General features: G+C 39.7%; 1 protein-coding gene across 2 annotated transcripts in view; it reads right to left on the bottom strand.

Moving 5' to 3' along the window:
- Nucleotides 1-275: 275 nt before the first annotated feature.
- Nucleotides 276-24,911, bottom strand: part of GRID2 (glutamate ionotropic receptor delta type subunit 2) — a 1,362,985-nt gene continuing 1,338,349 nt past the window's right edge. The window contains exons 15-16 of one of the 2 annotated variants that reach the window (XM_057309689.1): nt 4,244-4,484; nt 276-1,466 (exon numbers count right to left, since the gene is read on the bottom strand). In XM_057309689.1, the coding sequence (XP_057165672.1) occupies nt 1,044-1,466; nt 4,244-4,484 (664 nt within the window). In that variant the 3' untranslated portion in view covers nt 276-1,043. The remainder of the gene's footprint in view (nt 1,467-4,243; nt 4,485-24,911) is intronic. The other variant, XM_048212019.2, reaches the window with a different exon arrangement.

The following is a 24,911-nucleotide window of genomic DNA, read 5'->3' as shown; positions in this document are numbered from 1 at the left end:
AGGTTAGCTTTATACACCGCTGAAAAACAAACGCAAAACCTACTCAAAGGAGTTACATCTAGGAACAAATATTAAATCGCCCTGGATGTTTTTAATAACAAAAGTATAAAATATTCTCTGTTGGCAAACAATGCGAGTCAGAAGAACATTAAAGCAACCTGCCTTTTCTAACTGAAAAGACCCCCTGCCCTATACATAGTTTCTGTATACAATGCTTTGTTTTTTTTTTAAACTAAAGCTTTATTAAATGAATTGCAATAGCAATGGCCGCCCTTTAATATATATACACATTATATAGGTGCATATATATGTATATATAGATGAGATACTAATTTATTTAACACAACAGAGGCTTCTGCCAGATGATAAAGTTTACTGTACATAAGAAAAACTTTTAATACTGTACAATCACATAAAGGTCATATGCACTGTTGCAGTGCGAGAGTAGTTTTAACTGTAGTCTTGACTGGCATATTAATGGCTTTTTTGTAATCCTACAAAATTGCATTCTCATATTATGTGGCCTGAATGGTCTTGAAATTAGTTTATAAACACTGCAGGGGTTGCCTTTGGTCCACAGTTAAAGGACACTCAACAGCAGTGGAGCGTTGTATGGATGCAGCAGAAGAATGTAAAAAGACTGAAGTTATTGCAATTATATTTTTAAAAATAGAGAAATGTTACGTAAGAGGCCTTGATGTAAAATTAATCCTGCATATACTTTTAGTATACTCAGTGCACATTTCCTATACTTGAAGTACAGTATATGAAAAGCGGACTAATAGGATCCTAGTATACTATATTCTGGGGAAACAAGTTGAGTAATGAAAAAAAGTGGAGGGAAATGTACAGAAAGAGAGGGGAAAAAGAGAAAGAAATAGAAGAGAGAGAAGACAGAGAAGGTGGAGAGAAAGAACTATAATTGTTACTAATAATCCTGATTTTCTTTTTAATGTTACATCCGTGTTAGTCCCACAATATTACAGCTGCTCCTTGCAAAGGGAGTCCTACGAGAGAAACAGTGAAGAGATTTTGTTGGACGCTCATATGGAGGTGCCTCGGTCTGGATCATTACCCAGATTGAGCCCCAGGGTAGGAGTTGGTTGATAAGGAATAGATGACATTGTTTTTATAGGACTCCTGAAAAAGCCCCCATTAGGTGCCCTGTGCCTAAAAGGGCCAGTTCGGTGCTCAGGCACGTTGCCAAAAGCGAAACCGGAGGCAGCTTTAGCTGATAATGTGCGGCTAAGAGTCTGGATCTGCTCTGGGATAAAGGTTGTTGTGGTGATATGAGTGTTCCTGAAATCACTGATTTGCTCCAGTGCTTGTCGTGTTGGCAAAGTGTCAATGTCCAGAGGGGTCAAGTCAATTGACGAGGTGGAAAACTGTTTATGGGGGCTGTCGTCATCTGTGCACAAGCTATTTACACGTCTATGGAGGTGCTCCAGGTCAATTTCCTTGTCATCCTGGAGATGAAGAAAAAGAAGATAAGGTTCTCATCAGTACTAGCTTCCATGGTTAAAAAAAAAAAAAAGTAGTTCAGCAAACATGAATGTAATTAACTGAACTTTGGGGTTTATTCATTTAACAAATATCTATTGAGCACCTAATATGAGCCAGGCATTGCGCTCGGTTCTGGGGGTACAAACGTGACTCTGAGATAAGGTTATCTGTAATAAATATTTTTCTTGCACTAAAAGTTCTCTATATGTCACATGCAACTACAAAAATAGGGGAGCAGTAGTGGGCGATTGCTTTCTATGAGATCGGGGACAGACCCAGGCAAAGTTGTACAAATAAAAAGTACGGTTTTAACAACTCACTCCCCTTCCACACCTCTTCTTTCCGCGTGCTTCCTCCTTTTTCAGGGTGTCTCCTTGCAAGTTGGATTTCTGTTCTTTTCTACTATTCTCCCCTAACCTTAACTTTGCATTCTTGGAGATAAGTGATACGGTATGCTAGCTCACACTAAAGTGTTAGTGACTGTTAAGGTGTTATTTCTCTTTAGGCCAGAGAGATGTGAGATTATTCAGAAAGAGAAACATTCAACACAAGAGAATCCATTTCTAACTGAGGAATGTCATACACTCAAGCTATTTAGTACCTGAATGAGGCAATATTGTGAGGTCAGTGACCCCTTAAAGTCATGACCTGCGAATGACAGGTTTGGTATTATAGGGCCAGGTTTATGCTAAACGGCTTCTAAATCAAACATGCTTTGAGCTGTGCTAGTGGAGTCTTAGTCAGAAGGTACTTAATAAAGGAAAAGGAAGGAAAATCTCAGATTTCTGGTATTGAAACCAATTCATCAATCCTTTAGGATTTTCACTTAAAGTGAGCATTAACACCCAACGTTTGAAAAATAAAACTGGCAAGAAAAAAAAATTGTCTCTTATCAGTCATATTTATAGCCAAGTTCAATAAATTAAATTCATGAGGATTTAAAAATACCTATTAATCATAAGAAGAGAACATATTTGTTCATAGCTCTGGATTAGCTGTCATGAGTTAGAATGGAGTATGTATTTTTTTCATTGTGCTATTACAGTGCTCCTCAGTGAAAAATATTTTGATGTGCATCACTGTTTTTCCTTTTCCTTTCTCGTTTCAAAATCCAATAAAAAATATCCATTAATGCAATATTATCACTGAGACGTTAGAGGGTTGAGAGATATAATTTTATGGTTCCCACAGCAACTATAATGTAAGTCATCCATCAACAGATATAATAATGCAAAAATTTAATATCATATATAGTAATTCAAAATATAAGGAGCTTGGGGAGTCCTTAATTTCCAGATTTTTGAGAATAGGAAATCTCAGCTATAATGTTGCATTAATGTGGTCTTTTGCATTGACTCAATGTCAATAGAGAAACCAGAAGCTTATTCCATAAAGAAAACACTACAATGAAGCCTGCTTAATTTTTAGTTCATACTCCACTAGTTTAGAATGTATGGTCATTCGCATAGGTAGGAAGCTAAGTTTTATCTTTGGTAAGCCAAGCTTTTCCTTATAAGTGCTGCTGCTCAATTTTGCATATAAGGTGGTAGAAAGGAATTCTCAGATTACTTTAGAAGAAAATCTGTTTGAAAGAATATATTAACATGTAAAAATTCATATGAACGTGAGAAGTCATTTTTATTTGTGCATTAAAGCACATCTTCTCAGGATTTGCTCTAACCATCAGTTAGCCAAAGTCTAGTTACAGAAAGTTTAAAACTGTCCTTTGAAACTATCCAGCAGATCGAATCACGCAGCAAATTCAGGTCGTTTTCCATGTCAATTTGTGAAGCTTTAGTGAATGAATATGATTTCATTATTTAAAAAATGTTTCACCTTTTTGGTACAGTAGAAATAAGATAAAGTAATTGAGCAGTTTAACTTCGTATTTTCTCTGCTAATTTGTAAATGCCATAATTTTTGATGAAAACAAGGCACATGCCACTTTCAAAGGGAGGATATGTGTAACTCTGCAATTGTTCTTTCAGATCTCTGAAAAAATTTTCATTTTATTTTATTAAAAATTTAACTCTAGATGATTCAACACTATGGATTTATTAAGTTTAGAGCCATCAAAGACCTAAAAACATACGATCCCTTCTATAGGTCTACAGACAGGTAGAGGGAAGGAGCCCCTGGGGGTGAAGAGACAAATTCTGATTATTTGTCTTGGGATCGTATTCGTTAGGCTGAATCTTAGAGATACAAGTAATTTACCTATAAGTTAAACAACTTATTGAAGTAAGATGAAGTCTACAGACAGGTAGAGGGAAGGAGCCCCTGGGGGTGAAGAGACAAATTCTGATTATTTGTCTTGGGATCATATTCGTTAGGCTGAATCTTAGAGATACAAGTAATTTACCTATAAGTTAAACAACTTATTGAAGTAAGATGACAAGCATCTTTGTGAACTGGTCAAGGGAATCACAGCTTTTAAGGAAATCACTGAATGAAGTCTGCCCTGAGATCTGGCAGAATCTTAAAGGCCTTGATGGCACATGAAATGTTTAGTCTTTTCAAGCATTGCAAGCCTCTTCTTCATTTATCTGGGATGTCCTAGAATGGTAATTGGTATTGGCATTATCGATTTTTATATTTCATAAATAATTCATTTTCAATATTCAAAGAAAGAAGAAGCAAGGACCACCCCCAGCCCATCATCCTCTTCCTGGCGATTACCCTCCCTGGAAAGACCGCCCGCTTGTTGGCTCAACTGAGCGCCGAAGCTCTGAACAAGTACCTCTTTTGATGGGACCCGGGAGCCTTTCCTCCTGTTCCACCAGGTCTCCAGCATGGCTATAAAGCAGGAGAGGACAATTCCAGCCGCCAGGATGCAAAAGACTCCTGCAAAGCTCTTTATGTCCAGGGCACCTCCTTTCTGCTTTGTGTCCACTGAGGAGTACAGGTCACACTGGCCGTTCTTGGGCCACCATTTGTGCTTCAGGATGTCCATGTCACCATTCTGCTGAAGCTCCAGGATCCTTGGGGTAAAGAACACGGCCATGTGTTAGTGCAGACATCGTTATTGCTTCGGTCCACGACACATCCATTTATAATCCCACCGCTAGAGGATGGTGGCTGTCAAGGGCGAATGAACGTATAGATTAGCCTGCGATGGAATGCCGGGGCACCGAAAACATTATTGCTTTGATTTTATAGACAGAGTTGTGCCACTGGCTTTCCTCTCCCCCTTCTGTACCCTCTCTTGCTCCCCCCTTCCTTCTTTTTTTTTTTGATTTTATTCTATAATTCTTAATATCTGCCCCCCCCCCCCGCTTTGTTGCAATGTGTTTTTACAATTACATTTCAGAGGCACTGTTTTTATGTGGTTTCAAGCTGCTGCAATTCTGTGTTCCTTCCCTCCGTGTGGAATGACGCTCTGGATCTTAATGCTTTTATGAAGAACGTTTTGCCGCTTAGAGCAAGATAATGGCATAATGTCGCCCAGCATATGCTACACGCAAAAAAATTCAATTAAAAAGTCTTCTATTATTTAACACAGTGTGGGAGAAAGCCCTGGGACAAGTTTGAATTTGATAAAATACATCATTTTTGGTTTTTCACACAACTGATGTAGTTTGCCTTTTAATGCCAGAGGGGAAAATAATCTTACCTTGGAGAACAAGAAGGAAAGTTGACCAGAGGCTTTTATAAGTAGTTAAATTCGAATAAGAAATACCCTTCTCCGTCTTCTGTTTTTCCCTGAGTCTGTGGCTAGCCGCAAAGCTGCAGCTTTTAAGTGTGATTTGTCACAGAGGTTTTATTCTCATTTCCAAATACTCTTTAGGGTTTACCTGAAACCTGTCTACCTCTGGCCCTCCCTCAGGTGCCCCCCCCCCCCCACAGGGCGAGAATGGTCAGGGCCAAGGTCATGAGCTTGTGCAGGGAGTGCGCAGTCCTCAGGGATCCTTAGGATTTCCCACCCAACAGCTCAGAGATCTCCTCCAGGACCGGGGGAAACTTGTCCCACACATTTCCTCCCAAGGGCAGATCTCACAGCCACAAGGGCGTCGCAGGTGTGTAGAGTGGTGTTTAGAGAGTGTAGACTGAGTTCAGATGTATAAGCCCACCTTTGTGTGGGCGATCCTTCACTGTGCAGGACAGAGCTTGGCAGGGGAAGAGCGGGGGGGCCAGGGACCGACTTCCTGGGCCTCCAGGTCAGTGCAATACTCCAGGCTAGGCTCAAATTCGAAACTCAAACCTGACCTCCTACCGGCATGAAGGTATATTTGTCGAGGTAAGAGGATAGAACATATTTTATCTGAGAGTTTTTAGCTTGACTTAGAATTTTCACATAGTTATCCTAAGGGTATGTGGACCTTTCTACACTTGCCTAGGTCTTGGGTTACTCGGGGAGAGACTGCTTAAAACTTTAGAGAGAATGATGTCTGTTTGGAAGGAGTAAGTACACTTTTGGTGAGGGTTACCTTTTTACCTGCTTCATGTCATCCCCGTGTTGGCAGGATTGAGCTAAAAGGGGTCAACATTCGACCGGGAGTCACACCGGAGTCAGACCAGCCTTAAGGGCCGTGAGGGAGAGTTGGTCTTATCATTCACCTTTGGCTATTTCCACAGCCTAACCCCCAGCGCCCCCAGCTGACGCCCCAGGATGGACATTGCACTGGAGCTTTCCTTATTAGTTGGACTTCTCCTTTCTTATGTTACTGACCTGTCTAAAGCTCTGTTGCTTCAGAGCGTTGCTCAAGGCGAGCAATTAATTTGATTAATTGAATTTACCAAGGTGATTATGAATATTGGTGGATTACATTTCACCCTTATTTCTGCCTCTTCTCAAAGTTATTTGTATTTCCAGAATTTCTAGAAGTGTGTTCCATGGGACACTAGTACCTAGAAGAGCTTCTGCAGGAAAAGGGCTCTGTGGTCATTAACTTTGAGAAACACCCTCTCAGAAATTTACAAAGAAGTCAGTGTATTACAGGCTCTAAGAAGACCTACAGAAAAGAAAACTTGTATGATTTTGTTTAATTCAGCATTTCCCAAAGTTATCTAACTTTCCTTATTTCCTCATTTTTTTCTCCCCCAATAATATACAGTAATAATTTATAGAGCTGGAGTTTTGAGGAACACACTTGAGAAATAGTGCCTCCATGGGGCGCCTGGCTGGCTCAGTCAGTAGAGCATGCGATTCTTGATCTCAGGGTTGTGAGTTCGAGCCCCACACTGGGCATAGAGATTACTAAGTACATACAGAAATAGGGCCTCCATCTGAAGGAATGACTACTTGTGGAAACCGGCAGCACTGTGTTAGGTATTACACACATCTGTAATCTTTAATCCCAGCATCAAAGTTGCTTGTTTGTTCTATCTGCAAATATATTCAAATCGTGTTGGCAAACCCATTAGCTATTTGCCTACCTAAAGGCACTGGGTAACCAGAACACCACTGAATAACTTGAAGGGAAAATTTAGTCATCTCCAAAAAAATAATATCTTGGGGGACCCGGGTGGCTCAGTCGGTTAAGCGTCTGCCTCCCGCTCAGATCATGATCCAAGAGTCCTGGGATCAAGTCCCACATTGGGCTCCCTGCTTAGCGGAGAGTCTGCTTCTCCCTCTGCTCGAGCTCTTTCTCGCTTTCTCTCTCAAATAAGTAAATAAAATCTTTAAAAAGATAGTATCCTTAAATTCGAGATTATAGGTATTTGTAGAAATCAAAGGAAACTACAGCAGCATCTGCTTAATGAGGACATATCCAGGCACAAAATGAGCACCCACGTTTCCCGGCCCGCCTCCTGCTCCCCCACACTCTGTTGGTCAATGTCTATAGAAGTGGAAGAGTTTCCCTTCACAGCACTTATCATCATTTATAACACTTTGTGGGTCCTCGATTAATGTCTGTTCCCCTTTCTGGAATGTGTACTCACCACCTTCCATACTGCCCAATGCAGAGAGGCAAGTATATATTGACTGAATACGCTCAACATGGTTTTTGGCAAATGGACGCTGCTCTCAGATTCTACTTTTTCTGGTCACTGATGCAACTTATTTCATTCCCTCCTATTCAGTTATCCGTTCAATAAATATTTAAAAGTGGTCTCATGCCAGGTATTTCTTTGGGGACAAAATTTATGTTAAACCACAACTGCACATTCAGCCAAAATGGCCTGAGCAACACAGTGATACTGTTTCTTTTTAATGCCCTCAGTTCATGTTAATTTATTCTTTCATTCATTCACATGTTCATTCAGGAACGAATTGATTGCCTACTCTTTCTCCTCGGTGGTATCCCATATCACAACGTGTCCTTGTCATCCTACACCTGAAAAATGACTTGGTTTTCAAAATGATCATTGAAGTCTACACACATACTCTATGACACCCATTTTGATGCTAATAGGAGTAAAGGACCTTAAATCCAAAGAATTTGTTTAATTGTAGAACTTTTAGTTTCAGCAAGCTGGGGGCTAGGAGTTACCGTGGGAGAAGAGTGAGCAGACTTCTCTATTGGCCTTCACACCACAAAGATGCCTTTATGTACGGTCAATCTCAGAAAGCACAGATAACGGAGGCATTTCACGGACACCCCATTTTGGGGGACAGACAGGACAACTAGATCTTCAGATCCCTCAGTTAAGCTCTAAGTAGCCTACCACAGATGCTAGGAATACAGGGTTTTGGAACAGAAGTGCTGGAAGGAATGAAAGTATTTTCTAAGCTCAGAGTTCTGCCATAAATTTTTGCTGCAGAATCTAATGCTCCTGGAAATTCCATGAGAAAAGTGTCATTTTACCCTCTTTTTTGTTATTTAACAAAAACCTGTTTAAGTATTAGATAAAGAAATCTTGGCAAAATCTAATGCACTGCCTTGAAGACAAATTGGATGAGCCCTTATATAACAACTGAGGGGATATATATATATGTGTATTTTTATATATTTCAAATGTCCAAAAGCACTGGCATCTTTAAACGAAACTCGAATCACACCTAAAGGAAAGTTTTGCATTTTGATTATGAGCAGCACTGATGTGTGTGTGTGTGTGTGTGTGTGTGTGTGTGTGTGTGTGTGTAACATTGCAAGAATCAAGTTGCACAGTTCTTAAGGTGTGCAGATTTTTAGTTCCACGGAATGATTGTTTTTGCTGTATTTGCAATTTCCACAAGATGGCAGTCTTTGCTCACAGAGAGCAACTCCTGCCATTACAGAGAACTGGTGGCTTTGAAAGGTGTGAAGCCTAAACTTCTTGGTGCTGTAAACACATAAACTATTAAAAAGAAAGTTGGACACTAGGCCATGATGAACAATTAGATGAGTGAAATCTCTTCTTGGAGTGTTGTCAGAAAAATTCCCGCCATTTTGACTCCAGAGTGATGAGAGTAATACTTCGCGATTTTGAGAGTCATCATGGTGAAAATTCATGAAGCCATATAAACAAAAGCACCTCGCTCGTTACTTGGCACTTAGCAGGCTATGCCAACTCAAAAGCTAGAATTATTATAATCAGCATGTGTGACAACCATTCTCTCTTTGGACCTGTTCTGGTACGTTCTTCTTAATGGAGAGTTATATTCCCAGATGAATCAGTGACTGATTGATTCACTGACAAGAACATTGCATTTCCTTTTTCTGTCCAAAAGTATTAAAAGATTTGTCATCCCATTGAACAGAAAAACCTTAGCAGTCCATAAAACCTAGCTTCAACTTGAAAATGGCTAATAGATTAATTCTGCATGCATTGAATTCTTTATTGATATAAATGAGCAAATTTCAGGGGAAGTGAGTAGCGAAGCAGAAGATCCTTCTTTCATATTCAAATAAAAATACTCAACAAGACTGAGGTGTTCATCTTGAAAAGCTTTTTACTTACTTTAAAGATAAGACAGCCTCATTTGTGTTGCACTCATTACTGATCACTCACCATTCTTAACCACTGCTTTGGAAATTGATTTTCAAATTAATTTATTTATAACAAACCAGGTTGCTGAAAGATGAATGCAAATTTCTGATGCCACATAGGTAACTTTGATTTGTCTTTGAATACTACAGCAGTCTATGGATTCTTTTCTAATTTTCTTACCCATAGGTAAATCCCAGCTGAGCTGTAAAAACAATACTGGTTAACTGAGGAAAAGGACACCTGACTTTTTAGTTGTTTCTCCTGGGAACAACTCGAGAGGTAATCAGAGAGTTTTAAAACTTAAGTACAGGAATTTTTGTTTTCAGGCCATGTATGCAGGAGCTCCTATGACTCTTCTTGCAATGGGAATTTTCTCCCCACATTCATAGAACCATCAACTACTAGAATGGAAATGATAGAAGACATCAATTCTCTCCAGTCCCGCTCCACTCATTCTTTGGAGAAGAAACGGAACCATATAGGACAATAATTCCCCCCAATTGTGACATTCAATACACAAAAAATAATTTATATAGCACATTGGGGTAGCCTGAGATGAAAGTCGGGCTCCAGCCACCCCAGGCATTGCCTTGGCTGTTTTGAGGGCTGAAGGGATCAATATGTTAGCAATATTCTAGTACCTAATCTAAGATACATCTGTTGGGAAGCCCTGTTGTAGAGACGAGATGACTTTTTCAGTGACTAACAGTAAATTGTCGAGTTAGGGCTAGAATTCAGTTCTGTCTTTCAGCATATTTCTCTGTTACCCTACACAGCCTCTAATATGTAACTATTTAGAGAAGAGCTCTTTTAGTTTCAGAGATTTGTTAGACCCTGAGTAAAATTGTCATCAATAGGTTTCTTCTAAACCAAACAATGTAATTGTAGAGTGATTGCAAATTTATTCATACTACAATTTGGGTGTGCAAAGAAAATATACTTTTTTCCATAACTTAATTGATCTTTCTCAGGAGGACTAGGCCTGCTGAGCAGTGGGATCAAAACTAAAATTAGCTCAATATGATTTAAAATTTAATCTGATCTAATAATTTAACATGTCTCTAGCTTTTAGCTCAAGAATTAATCTTTCCTATTCCTCTCCCTTTCCTTGCTTTTTTCCAAGATGGCATCAGAACTCATAAGGGATGACATTATACCCCCTACGTTGGAGGGAGGGAGCTGCTGTTTTCTTGCTGGTTCTTGAATTGGCTCTGGCAGCTCTCCTGTTATGTGTGATGGGCCTGGGTTCAGCCTTTAGATATAAACTGGTGACTATTGCTGAAGTGGACAGACTCCGGTGGCTTAAGTCCACTGACGTTGGCTAATGTCTTTCTCGGCTCCCTTAGGGCTTGTGGGCTCCTCTCTGCTGACCTCTGGGGGCACTGTACGCCTTTCTCAGCTTCTGCCATTTTCTTCGTCCAGCCCCTGACTATTCCTGAGGCTTCAGGTATGACCATGGTGTCACCTAAACTCACCGCAGAGGGCTCCAAAAGTGGTCCATGTGCTCTAACTCAGCCTTCACACCACAGGGGAGCCCCAGAGGCCTGGGAATAAAGATTGAGCCCTTGCTTTTTCCTGATTGTGAAGCTCTGGCTTCTCACCATCCGAGGTCTTCTCTGCTGGTACAGAGCCTGGTATCTCCGCAGAACTCCCCTCAGAGACGTTAATGGGAAGTATCATGGCCTCTACCCTGGGTGTGCATTCCAGTCTAGCTAATGCCCCTTCACCTGCCCATCTCCCACCCCCTGCCCCCTGATGGAAGCCTCTGGCCAGAAGAGGCACAGCTTTCCTTTTCTCTCCTCGATATCCCTCCTCCACCCAGGGCCTTCAAACTTCTTGGTCTGTCATAGTGGAAGGGAATTTTAGCTACTTAATGACAGAAACGCTATGGTCCGAGACCTCCAGGCAGTTCCTCAATCTGGAAATCCTGAGGCAGCTTTGCACTGGAGATTGGTGAGGATGAAAAACATCATTTTCATATCTCAAAAACATTTATCTGATCTATTACATGCTTATGATATATGTAACCCAAATTAAAAAGGTATTTAGGTTGGAGTCCCATTACTTATTAATGTGTAACATCACTTAACACTGAGAAGGAAATTTGGGAATAACTGAAAAAAAGTATTTTTGACACACTGAGTGGATCTATTTTGGCCCAGAATACCCACATTATTAAATTCATTTGCTGGGTTCTCACAAAAATTTCCTCTTCATGGTTACTGAGAAAGAATTAGTAATAGCATGCAGACAATTTTCAGAAAAATGTCAGCTCAATAGGTTGTTCATTCATTCATCATTTCTTTCATTCTGGGCTTGGGAAATGTAGGTAAACTTGGATTGAGGCAAAAGCACTTATCAAAGGTTCAGATTCAGCATTCAATTAAGTGCAGCGGTGCACTGACTGGCATAATTGATATCGGTACTCCGACATCAGAGTTGTAAAAACAAATTCTATCAACTTGCTATGAATCAGGTATCAGTGGCTTTTCTTTTCTCAAGCAAAATATCTTAATGATCAGTTAGCATTAGATACAATACATATTTATCAATAACATATAATACCTCAGTAATACCAAATAACCTGAGATAGACTATTAGAAGCTATTTCGTTTGTTGAAATTGGACTTTTTTTTTTTTTTTAAAGATTTTATTTATTTATATGACAGAGATAGAGACAGCCAGCGAGAGAGGGAACACAAGCAGGGGGAGTGGGAGAGGAAGAAGCAGGCTCCTAGCGGAGGAGCCTGATGTGGGGCTCGATCCCAGAACTCCGGGATCACTCCCTAAGCCGAAGGCAGACGCTTAACAACTGAGCTACCCAGGTGCCCCTGAAATTGGACTTTTAACTAATTCTTCCAGTTGGTTGAGCCAGATGCCCATTGTTTCAATACAGTCTGCTAAGACTACCTAAGATCTCACAGGGATGAATATGGCATTCCAAATAAGTTTATGAATACCACTCTTTAGGCCAGAGGTTAACGGACATTTTTGTTAAGGCCCTGACAGTTAATATTTTAGACTTTACAGAATGTAAGATTTCTGCAGCAGCTTGTCAACTGTGCCTTTCTAGTTACAAAAGCAGGTCCGAGCCACATTTGGCCTGCTGGCTCGAGCTGCTGGCCTGCTGCAGAGCCCAGAGCAAACACCTCTGTGAACTCAGCAAGTTTTCCAGTTCGCTGACAAAGATATTGAAGTTCAAAGGGCTTAAATGACTTGGCCAAAGTTACATCATTAGAAAGCATCGGAGTCTGTTTTAAAGCCAGAGATTTTGACTCTTATCCCAGTGCTTTTGACTGTATATTAATAACATATAATTACTAATATGTAGCAATGCCTATTATTAATGTGAGTGCCTTTAAATGAGTACAGTGATCATGTTGATTCTCTCTGTGACCACACTGAGAACGAATTTGAGGTACGCACTGTATGTTAACAATGGCAGTATAATCGTTCAAGTGAATTTTTGGATTTCCTTGATTTCCTGATTATCCTGGAATGTATATCTGGACCTATACCCCGAGACTGGGACCACTCATGTGCCAAAAGAATGACTGCCCTAATTATTAGAGATCAGGTAGTATTTGTCTTCTGAGGTCTGTATTTGCTGAATCATTTTCTAGGCGATGGAAGCTTTATCTTGAAATCAGAGGGATATGAACAAATATTATACTAAGAGAAATTTCAGGCAGTGGCTATGATTTACTGAGAATAGGTAAGAAAATTGACTGAAACATTAAAGGTGGGGTTTCTTTTATTATTATTTTTCAGAGATTTATTTATTTATTTATTTGAGAGAGAGAGAGCAGAGCGTGAGAGAGAGAGAGCACGAGTGAGGGTGAGGGGTGGAGGGAGAGGGACAAGCACACTCCCAGCTGAGCAGAGAGGCTGATGCAGGGCTCGATGCCAGGACCCTGAGACCATGACCTGAGCCGAATTCAAGAGTCGGACACTCAACAGACTGAGCCACTCGGATGCCCCAGTGGGGTTTCTTTTAATCAAAATATATAAAAATGGTTTATAGAAGTACTTTATAGAAGTCCTATAAACTAATGAGAAGTTTGTTAGGGTTGGTAAAAATTACTATACGATTTATGAGAATGACAGCGTGTTGGTACTGGAAGGGGTCTGGGAGATGAGATCATATTTGACTCCTGTCTAGTGAGGTGAAGTGACCTGCCCGGCTCCCACTACAGGGCAGAATCAACAGAACTGGACTTAATTATACATTTAGCTATTGTTGGAAGACTGTTGCATGTCTTGGACCTGCATATAAAAGAGGAGTTTCTTGTATTACTTCAAACCTGAGATCTTACTTTTAAATTTAAAAAAGATAATTCAATATATCTTTAATTGGTCAGATCTGCTTTTCTTATTAAGAAAACAGTGTAGTAAGTAATGTTTCCTAAGGCACCCATTTTTCTATGTCTGGGAAATAAACCGTAAACCTTCTCCAGACGATCTATTTCCCAAAGGAGTAGCAATAGTAAAGGCGCGCACAATGCTGCACCGTTTACGAAGCACTTATCAAAACACTGCATATCATGTGATTTACTTCTTAGAATGACCTTGTGAGGGAGGAATTATATTGATTAATTGATTGATTGATCCCACTGCTCCTCCCCCACTCCTTATTCTTGTAAAAGGCTTTAAGAAGGCTGATGTTATTAAATTCTCATTTTAAAGCTGGGGAGATTGAGGCGAAGAGGTGAAGAAAATTTCCCAAGGCCACAAGACTGGCAATTGATCCAGCCAGCTCTCAAACCAAGGTCTTCTGGCCTCTGCAGTTTTTTTTTTTTTCTTGGATACACTGTCAAGGTCTTTATTATTCCTAAAAAACCCACGATAAATGGAAGCTGCCTCTTCAGTTCCTGCTGCTTTATTAAGCGAGGATTTGACTACTCAAGCTCCTTGGCTAACACGTATTCCATTGTATCCATTTACAAACATTACACTTTGTGTAACACATCCTGATGTCTCCAGAGAGCCACATGAATATCGCATGAGTTCATTAATCTCTGTGCGATTAGAATAAACGTCAGAGGAATTCATTATCATGAGGCACTCAGGGGGCTTTCCCAATGTTATCAAAACAAGGCAGTGTGTTCAAAATAAGGAAGTGGTGTTTTGAAACCTTCTCCTTACTCTACGTAAGTCAACATATCGTGAAGTTTCAATCTACGCGATGCAAACTTCCACAGTTATCCCGATGAAATTTTCCCTTAGTTTAAACAGTAGCCCGTAAAAGGTAAGTATTTATTAAATAACACTTAACTATTTTGAAAAATGTGCAACACCTAAAACATTTTTTAGGTTCAAATATCAAAGAGATTTTTGTTGGCTCTAAAAAACGTTAGACTTTATAGCTATGTCATTCTTTGACAATGAACCTGAAGCCTGGTATATGGTAGGCATTCAGATGGATCCTTCTCGAGGTTAGAGTCAGCCCCTTCCATCACAGGTCTTGCGATGCCTAAGGGGGCAAAGTCAGCCTCGTTCACAGAGAAGCAATTGCTTGAAAAATCAAATTAGCAACATGATGGATCTCAAGACTTTGGTGACTAGTGAACTTTAATTATTATATATTTTATGTGTTTATGCTGGCAGTAAAAGTCAAGCACTCATTATAGAAATGGCAGACATGATCTTTCATAAAATGAGTGCTGGGCGGCGAATGAATAGATAATCAGGATAATGAAAGCGGGCCAGAAGGATGTTGGAGAGCTGAAAAGACCCTGACGATGGCTCCCACTGAGATGGAGGGCATAATTGCAATTGGAAAGAGAACACTTTTGGTGATCTTTTAAAATGTCAGCTTCATCCTTAAGCTCAGTGTGATATTTGGGTTATAGGGTAAAGGGGGAAAATTCTTTCCTTCTGCAGTGAGAAACTGGCAGTGACCATCTCTGCTTACAGCCGCTCTTCAGGCAATAGAAAATCTTCTTATGCAGACCTTTCAAATGCGTGTTTATGAAAGAGGGTCATAAAGTCAAACTTATTTTGCTTAGTGTGTTATACACATTTTATGACTATTTTAATATCTTTGAGTTTGACAACCAAGCCTTAAAATAAGTGGGATCTTGAAGTGTGTGCTACGTGTAAATGGATAAAGATTGTGATAAGGATCTTTGGCACAGCTTTAGGAGAGAGAAGATTACGGAGAAGGAAACTTTTGAATGAACAAATATCCCGAGGAACATCTGCATAAACACAGAACTTTTTGTCAGTTGACTAACAGTTTAAATATGCAGCAGGAATTCATTATTCTAAGAGCTGTTATAGTATTAGGTACTCTACGATGAGAATTCTTCTATGATGCAAACATCTTCTGGTTTGAAGGATATATACTGATACACGTTTTTAAAAAAAACCTCAGGGTCTATTTGTACTCAAGATGGTGGACAAATTCAGTGTAATTAATTAAAATTCTCAGCCAAGAGTTAGATCATTGATAATAGTAATAGTACAACTGTAGGAAAATTATTTTACTATGCTTTACCCATATTGTCATTGATGGACAGTCTAAAGTACTTTTAAAAAATTATATTCTAACTTTTCAGGTGTATTGTATTATATTTAGTATTATTCCGACTCTGCTGGAAAAGTGTTTCCAATTTCTTAATAAAAAGTATTAAGACAGGGGCGCCTGGGTGGCTTAGTCGTTAAGCGTCTGCCTCCGGCTCAGGGTGTGATCCCAGTGTTGTGGGATCGAGCCCCACATCAGGCTCCTCGGCTGGGAGCCTGCTTCTTCCTCTCCCACTCCCCCTGCTTGTGTTCCCTCTCTCGCTGGCTGTCTCTATCTCTGTCGAATAAATAAATAATATCTTTAAAAAAAAAAGTATTAAGACAGTAACATCACATAAACTTTCCTCCAAAGGACTAGATGCATACAAAAACAGAGTCTGTCGTTTCAGACATTTTAAAACATGAATTCAAGTTTCTCTTTTCTTTATAATCTGAACATGCTATAATGTTTCTATAAATGGGGGGAAAAAAACCCAAACTGTCTCTTGGATGATTATCTGTAATCGCGTTCCTGTGTAATTCCACTGCAATGTGACTGTATGTCCTGGAAGAGGCCAGGCAATGAAAGGCACTGTGCAGGAGGGTCACCAAACCTTGGATTTGGGACAATGGATGGTTTAGGAACAGCATTGTGGAGTGAGTGTGGTTACAGCTGCCTCCTAATAAAACTCACCTGGCTGGAAACCTGATTTTGGGCTTGTAGCCTCAGAACTATGAGAACTAAAGGTCTGCTCTGTAGGCCCCCAGTGTGTGGTACTGTGTGATAGGGGCCCACACAGACACAGCCAGACACATGCACACACACACGCACACACACACACACGGACTGTGAAACATATGGCATGGCGCCAAGTGTCATGATTTGGGTATGGCTGTCATTTGCGAGTGACTTTCCTGTTCATTTGCGAGTGACTTTCCTGTTCATTTGTGAGTGACTTTTCCAATCCTGGAACTTCTCTCCTGCCCCCTTCTTTCTCCCTCTGGATCATGTTTGGGATAGAAGTGATCGGAGACTCAGAACCCGTACAATTTATGTTTCTTCTTCTCCCTATGAGTAGTTAGGATGTCTTTAAAAACTAGGATACACACAAATATAAAATCTTCCTTTTTAAGATACCACTTTATAATTTGCAAGGTGTTCTATTGTCATTGTCTTACTTTTGTTACACAGTCCCCAAATTTAACAAATAATCCTCTACTTTGTCATTTACTTTAATAAGCCAAGTCTTCATTTATAAACTTCATTAATTTAACTCCCGTGATGTGAAATTTCTATATCTGGGATATTACAGCCATATAAAAAAACATCTGCTAATAAAAACTAATTATGCAAACAAGAATGTGGGAGAGATATTTAAACTACTTAAGAAACGCTGTTGTTTTCAAGTACTTGACCTGCGATAACCTGATATGATAAACTATTGAAAATAAACTGATAACAAGTCATTATTTAACACAAGATCCCCAGAACCTTTATTTTGAATGCTGGTAGTTAGCTTTACTTTCATCGGCTAGAGCCCGTCTTCATTAAAAGTGTAATATTGTCAGATGTATGGCGTTAGTTTTTAGGCTAATAACAAACACCCACTCTTTGGGCATTGGTTAATCAGTAGGAACATACATTTTAAATAGAATACCTGGATTCCTTAAGTAGTTAAAAGAATAAGTCTCACTTGGAATAGAAATATTGGCTGTCCTTTTTTTTTTTTAATGAGGTAGCAAACTGAGGTACTCTGACATAAATGGTTATTTATAAAAAATTACATAATGCGGTATAAAGCAGCAGTGAGACTTATCTAACTCTATGCAGAAAAGATAATCGATGTGTTAGTGCTGTATTTCACAATTTAGCTTTCCCACGCATGGGAGATACGCTGGGAATTAGTCTAGTCCATCTTCTTAATGGGACTTATCTATTACCTCAGATAATGTATCTATTTTCTTCAACTAGCAGGACTAACTGCTTACTGGAGGGAAGTTTTCGGCAATTATTAGAAAGAAAATTTACCAATAGATAGAAAGGGAATATTTCCGCATATCTCTGTGTCGAGGTAGAACGAAATGGCATGGATGTGCTGTTGTGATGGGGATGTTGACTCCCACAGCTCCTGTGCAAGCGCATGCGAGCTGCCTGCAATTTTTCCATGATAATAGCGAGAGCTATATGCACGGCGGTGTGTACTTACTTGATGATAGCATGGGAGGCTTCAATAACTCAGAGAAGATGCTTGATAAAAATGGAGTGTCATTCAGTCCTGATAACGCTAGTCAGAGGGACTGCGTGGCTAGTTTCTTTATTCAGAAATAGGTCTGATGATACCATATGTGGGTACATATGAAATGGAGGCATTTGCGAAGCCTGCTATTTCTCTACTTTCCCCCAAACTTGACATAATCAGCCTTTCACATCTGTTCCAAATCTTGGTGAGTTAGAAATAAAAGCAACCTAGCTAAGTGAGGGTTCTGAAATGTTTATAAGAGCTTTGATGAATAATTGTGGGACTGCAATTTACCCATGTTGGGAGAGCCAGTTATATTTGTCAGTAACTACTTTGTTCAGAATATTGGTAAATTGTGAAGAATCTTTACCTTGTACAGGGCGGTAAACAATAGTGGCTACTGTGCTCTATTGGTTTCTAGATGAGTGAAAAGGATAAAACCCTCTGATGAAATTATCACTGAAGTAAAACTCATGCTTTATAGATCACTTCAAGCTATGGCATTCCATATACAATAAATACGCACACTACCACAGTAACAAGGCTAATGTGAAAAATAGATGCGCTTTGTAGCAAGAATAACATTGCCCATGTTAGCTTTCTTTAGAGACTACACTCTATGAGACTATAGTGAAGTGATATTCCTGTAGTTGTAGTGAAAAAAAAAAAGAGACTTATGCTCTTATCCAGTTTTTGCAGTAAGGCATCACCTGCAACGTGAATCAGGAGAAATTAAAATATAAGGAGTGCTTCTAGATTCTTTGTTACATTAAGCACCAGGTTATTTCTCGGTGAGTCTCCATGATGGTCCACAGAGCTCTGGAGATCCCCCAGGATCTTTCATATATAAGAACTGGTCTAACATGCATGAAGAAGATAAGCTGGTATTGGGGTGAACATCTCTGGTGGAGTGTGCGAGAAAGAGGAGAGAGAGTGTTATTGCTTAATGTCACTGATCATAGCCTGAGACTGTTGGACAGATTTCCTAAGTTCCTGAATTTTTAAATTTTTTAACATTTAGATTCCATTCTCCTTCAGTTCTGGGCAGTGGTTGCCTAGAGTCATGCAGATGGGAAGTATGGCAAGCAGTGTCCATGGAGATCATATCTAATAATTGATGACAGGGCCCATTAAGTCCTAGCACTCCCCCCCCCCCGAGAATCAGTGGCATCTATTCAGTTTCTCTTCCATCATCTTCTCCTACCCTGTGTTAGTCTTATCACTTTCACTTAGATAAATCAGGATACGATCCATAGAGAAAACTGACAATACAAAGAGTCAAAAGGTACAAACCCAATATACTACATGTTTTAGTGGGCAAAAAAATAGACAGGGGTGCCTGGGTGGCTCAGTCGTTAAGCATCTGCCTTCAGCTCAGGGCGTGATCCCGGCGTTCTGGGATCGAGCCCCGCATCAGGCTCCTCTGCTGAGAGCCTGCTTCTTCCTCTCCTACTCCCCCTGCTTGTGTTCCCTCTCTCGCTGGCTATCTCTCTCTCTGTCAAATAAATAAATAAAATCTTTAAAAAAATAGACAAAATGAATTCTGCTCACAAAGCTATTTGCAAGTACGCAGGTGGATGGAAGCCGTAATAAAATGTGATCAAAGAGAAGTCAAAGAATGACAGCGAGGGACAGATAAGGGTTCCTAAACCTTGTGAAGGAGGGGAAATAGTTTAAGGAGTGAGGTTTTTGGAAGGCGAGAGTGTGGTAGTTAAGAATATAAATATGGTTAGACCAACTTGGGTGGAATCCTCGTTTCCTTGCTTCCTGAGTATATACTGGCAAAGTAACATGACCCTTCATTTTTTCTAATCCACGAAATGAAATAATACCAATCTGACACTGTAGTTAAACTGCATTCAATGTGCTCAGCATGATATTAAGTTCTCAATACCAGGCAGCCATTATTATAATCATTATAAAGACTAACGTGGTGCACCCGTGATGAGAGAGTAGAGTCCATTTGCTTATAGGGTTCCAATTTCTCTTTTCGGAACTGACCACGGACATAGACAATGGCTAAGTCCAAACCCATAGTGCTGTCTAAGGTCAAATGTCTGATCTGATAGTCGAGCTAAGAAAATAAATGGACTGTTAGAGTGTGAGGTATTAGGTTGTGGGTGAGGAAGCAGGCAGCTGTGAAAAGCCTAGGAAAACAGCATGAAGCTTTTAGGAGGCCAAGCCAGGGGCCAGAAGCCTTTGGAAGATGGAAGGACAGCCTCAATTTCAGTGCCATCATTTACTATCTTCTTAACCATGACCTCTCCCTGACCTGGGTTTAGTTTGAGGGACAGAATACGATGTAGGGTGAGGACACGACATTTCAATAGTGCTAGCTCCTTCTCCAGATTTCTTGTCAAGTTGAGACTGAGGAGGCCACTGAAGGACCTGTCACCGTACAGCAAATTCACAGCTGCCCATGAAGCAACACAGTCAATCACTGTCCTTCCCATGAAGCCTGCAATCAATAATGCCACGGGAGCATTTCCCCCCAAGAGCCAATAACTGCCTGGAACTGTGGGAGACCCATTACAACCCTGAGAATGCGATGTGGAAAAATGAGACGAATGAAATAATTTACTCCCCAAAAAGAAAAATACAAGAAAAGCAACACCAACATACGTTTAATTATGAAAACTCACTCTCACCCTAGGGGAGTTCATGGATTCAGCAGCTAACCACAGATCAACCAAGAGCACAATGGGTGTTATTTGGGAGAATCTGATTCCTAAATTCCTTTCATGAGATCACATTTTAAACTTTGTACCGGCAGAAGAAATAAGGTGTCAGAGATACTCAGCATTTCCATTACTTTTGTGGTGAATAATATTAAAAATCTACCTTTATTGATAGTATCAGTGCATTTTCATTTCTACTAGCTTTTGGGGACTTGAGAATGATCCTAACTCAGGTCTAAACTGGACTTGGAAATTCCAGTAAGGACTGTCGATTGCAGCATGATGGGCCTTCAGTTTAATTCACCCCTAGTTTAGCCCTGTACCATATCGCCATAGCAACTCTCCCAATATTCTCTACATTTCCCAAACCCTGAACTGCACTTCCGTCTGTCTCATTCTTAGCGGAGGATCTTATTTCCTACTTTATTGAGAAGATTAAGCCACTGGGTAGAAACTCCCTTATGTTTTTAAAAGGCCATCACTCTCTCTTCTATCCTAATTCTTACAAAAAGTGTGCTTACTCCTGGTCAAAATTAGCTTTTAACAGAACGCCTTTATCCCCAACTATATGTAACTATTCTAGACGTTCCCCACTTGAATGATCATCAGAATCACTTGCACTTCCTTGGCTACAGACCAGAGATTCCGACTTACTAGTTCAGAATCCCTGCCCCAGGGGATTCTCATTATCAAGCTGGTGTGCTGAAAGTACAGATTTATCTATTTTTGAACTCTCTCCAGAAGTTTGCTTATAATTTTCTAATGACTGTTTTGTTCCTTCACCCAAGTGGTCTGCTTGTCCTCTTCCGAAGGGTTATGAGCTCCTTACGTCAGTCAGGCAGTGGTGTGGGGATCTTTGGGTGCTCGGCAGTACTCACCATAGTAGTTTGCGGGGAGCGTGACGTCAATCGATTGGCGGAGTGAAAGGCGGAGCTCAGGAAGGGAAACTACTATGTGCTCACCGTTGGCCGTAGGCAGCAACAAGGCCTAATAGTTCCTCTTAGTTCTTGAGCACCTACCTATCTCCTCACCTGCACTATTCACTTATGGTGGTTCGCTTATGTAATTCTCAAAACCACCCTCTGACTTTACTGATTTTATCACTATTCTTACATATTTAGAAACCCAGGAACAGGGAAGTGAAGTCGTTTGTGTAAGGTCGTACCCCTAAAGAGTATTGTTTTTTGGTTTGTTTTATTTTTGGCAGGGAGAAGGAGAACAAAAAGCCTGTAAAAAGAGCATTGCAGAGGTTCATTAAAGAAACATTACCCAGTTCTGCAGAAGGGGGTGAGGTCGCTTTGGCAAAAGTGATCAAAGAAAGTGCCATAAAGGAGGCGGCTATTTGAACTAAGGCTTTGAGATACAGAGCCGGGGTGGAGAGCCGTTTCAGGAGAGGGAACAGTACAGAAGGAAGCATGGTGGGGGTAGGGCAGGAGCTTGCCTCTGGTCCCTTCATCTGTTGAAGAAAGCTCAGTGCCATTAACTCTGCTTCCCTATATGCTCAACTACAATTCCAATGAGCAGAAAAGAGAGATGACGGACAGGTGGCTCTATGAAGCATGGAAAAGAATTGTGGTCATTTTCCCATCAGTCACTAAACTTTCATTTTCTCCTTGAAAAATCATTCCAACTGCACTTTTCCTTCCTTCCTAATCCATACCTTATTTTGCAAATGATCATTTCCCTCGTATCTTGCAACTTTGATAAGCTGTATTTTAAAATGCAGTCAACCTTCTGAAAGCACTTGTATCATAGAGGAAACTAGTACATTTTGAACACCGAAATTTAAACTTACAAAATACAACAAAACTGAAGTGATCTTTAAAATTTATTTATCCGTCTCTGTTTTCGTCTCTGTCTCTGTCTCTCTCTCTCTCACACACGCATCCACAATGAAGGAAGAATAAGAGGTTGGCATCCCCATCCCCATCCAATTTACCTGACCTACTTAGTAGGATGACGAAAATCCTCAGGACAAAGTCAATACTTTTTGTTGAGACCAAATGTGACTGTAACTGACTATTCCTGTACCTTATCCATTTGTTGCTCTGGTTTACTTAACATTTATGACTTGGCAAGAATTCTTGACAACTACAATGAAATATGAAGATACAACACATTTATCACAATGATCTATGTTTTTCTTTGGGACTTATCTCTAACATGAAAAAAAAAAAAAAGCAAAGAAAGTAATTCAGTGCTCCTCCTGCCTTGGGCCCTTATCTCGGTCAGCCTCCACATCACGTTAGACCTTGCCAGTAGAATGGATCATTCCGCACACGTTAAAGTTATTTTGGGGGGTTAAACATATTAGAAATGAAAAAAACCGTAGGGCATTTTGATGGAAGTATGCTTGCTATCTTATGTACCTGCCTTTAAACAAAATCTTGGTTTAGATTCCTATAATCATTTAGCGCCTTTAGGCATTTTTCTCACTGGCAGAAGTGGCTTTAGATGCCCATTCAAAGACAAACTCCAACTAATTACTCCTGGCCTCCTCCAAACTCTCCAAGGAAACATATGAATGATACAGAGAGGTTCCTTATTCCAAAATTCTATCCTGCCTTTCAGTTTGTGGTGTTTCATGAAATCTTTCTGGGTAGCAAACAAACAAACAAAAAACAAAAAACAAACCCACATTCTACTGGTGTTATTGTTCACAGGGGTAATTTACATATAAGATAATCACACACAAATTAACTGTTGACCACACTTATAATTTATAGGGTTTCAGAATGAATGTCCATGCTGCTTATTTGTATATCATTTATCAAGTTCTTAGATGACCACTTACTACGAGATACAGACCCACATGGCATCTTTATACAATGTCTCAACTCAGACTTCAGAATACACTCAAACCCTTTGTATGTGAAATTGTGATTAATTTTATAGATCATATTTTCTTGATGAAAAGCAATTGATGTGTTTTTGTTTTTGATACTTCTTTTACTTATTAATCTTTCTAAACGTTTATCAAAATTTCCTTGAGCTGTTAGACATCCTATGCCCAAGGACACCTACTGATCCAAAAACCAATATAGCCAAACAGTCTTTTCTTTTGAGTAGAAAAATTTTCTCTGCAGTTTAAAAAATAGTACTTACCTCACGGTGACACTGTGAGAATTAAGATAGCCTACTTTTTTGAATGTCTTTAAGATAATTGATGCCAAATATCAGAGACTATTAATGGATTTTGCCCTTGATACTATAACAAATTAACTTTGATTATTCGTATACTATTTCTCTGAACAACTTAAAACATTTTACATGTAAGACTTTGACAAACAAATGTGTACGGCAGTTTTTTGTGTATATAAGATGATTAATCTTCATAAAAAGAATAAAACTCAGTCCAAGGGTGATTACCCACTTTTGCCGAAATGCCTTTTGGCATAACATACATTCGACAAATAATTATTGAGCAGCTACTATATGCTGGGTACTCAGCGGCTGCTGGAGAACAATGACAAGAAATAGGAGACGGTCCTTGCCCTCACCAATCATATAGTCCAGTGAGGCACATTGGCATTAATATCGCAGGAAGCTAATACAGCTGAGAGAAGAGGCTGCACATGGGAGTTATTTGCAGAGTCCATAATCACGGTATTTGATGCATTCAGAAAATTACAGGGGTCAGAAGGAGATATATACACTTTAGAACAGTTTTCCGAGTCTTTAGAAATGAATTGCTTTTATGGTGAAACTAAACAAAGCAGAATGGGAAAAGAAAGTTACTTACAGACAGGCATTTTTAAACTTCTGATTAAATTACATGCACTTTAAAACAATTCCTTTCAGCTTTGTTTCAGTGGAGTAACAGGGCAGAAAGTGTTATGATCAGTTCTAATGAATGTCATCTCACAGTTTGTTTGTTATTTTAAAAGTATTATGTACCTTTTGCTAAATGTAGTTTGAGATGGAATAGACTCGTCTCCTATATTATGCATACATACACACAAACAAGGCAGGAGGGAAAAATATTCTCTTCCATATCCTTGTAAAAAAATCTGTAACTTTTTGTCTATGCTTGCAAACGCTTGCTTCAATTAAAGAGAATTATATTTCTTGGCAAATTTTCAAGTGAGAACCCGAGTCGACCAATTAGAATAATTACAATGAACATAAGCAC

Source organism: Ursus arctos, unplaced genomic scaffold (assembly GCF_023065955.2).
Source record: "Ursus arctos isolate Adak ecotype North America unplaced genomic scaffold, UrsArc2.0 scaffold_9, whole genome shotgun sequence".
Lineage (NCBI taxonomy): Eukaryota > Metazoa > Chordata > Mammalia > Carnivora > Ursidae > Ursus > Ursus arctos.
This window is presented reverse-complemented; position numbering and strand designations above follow the sequence as displayed.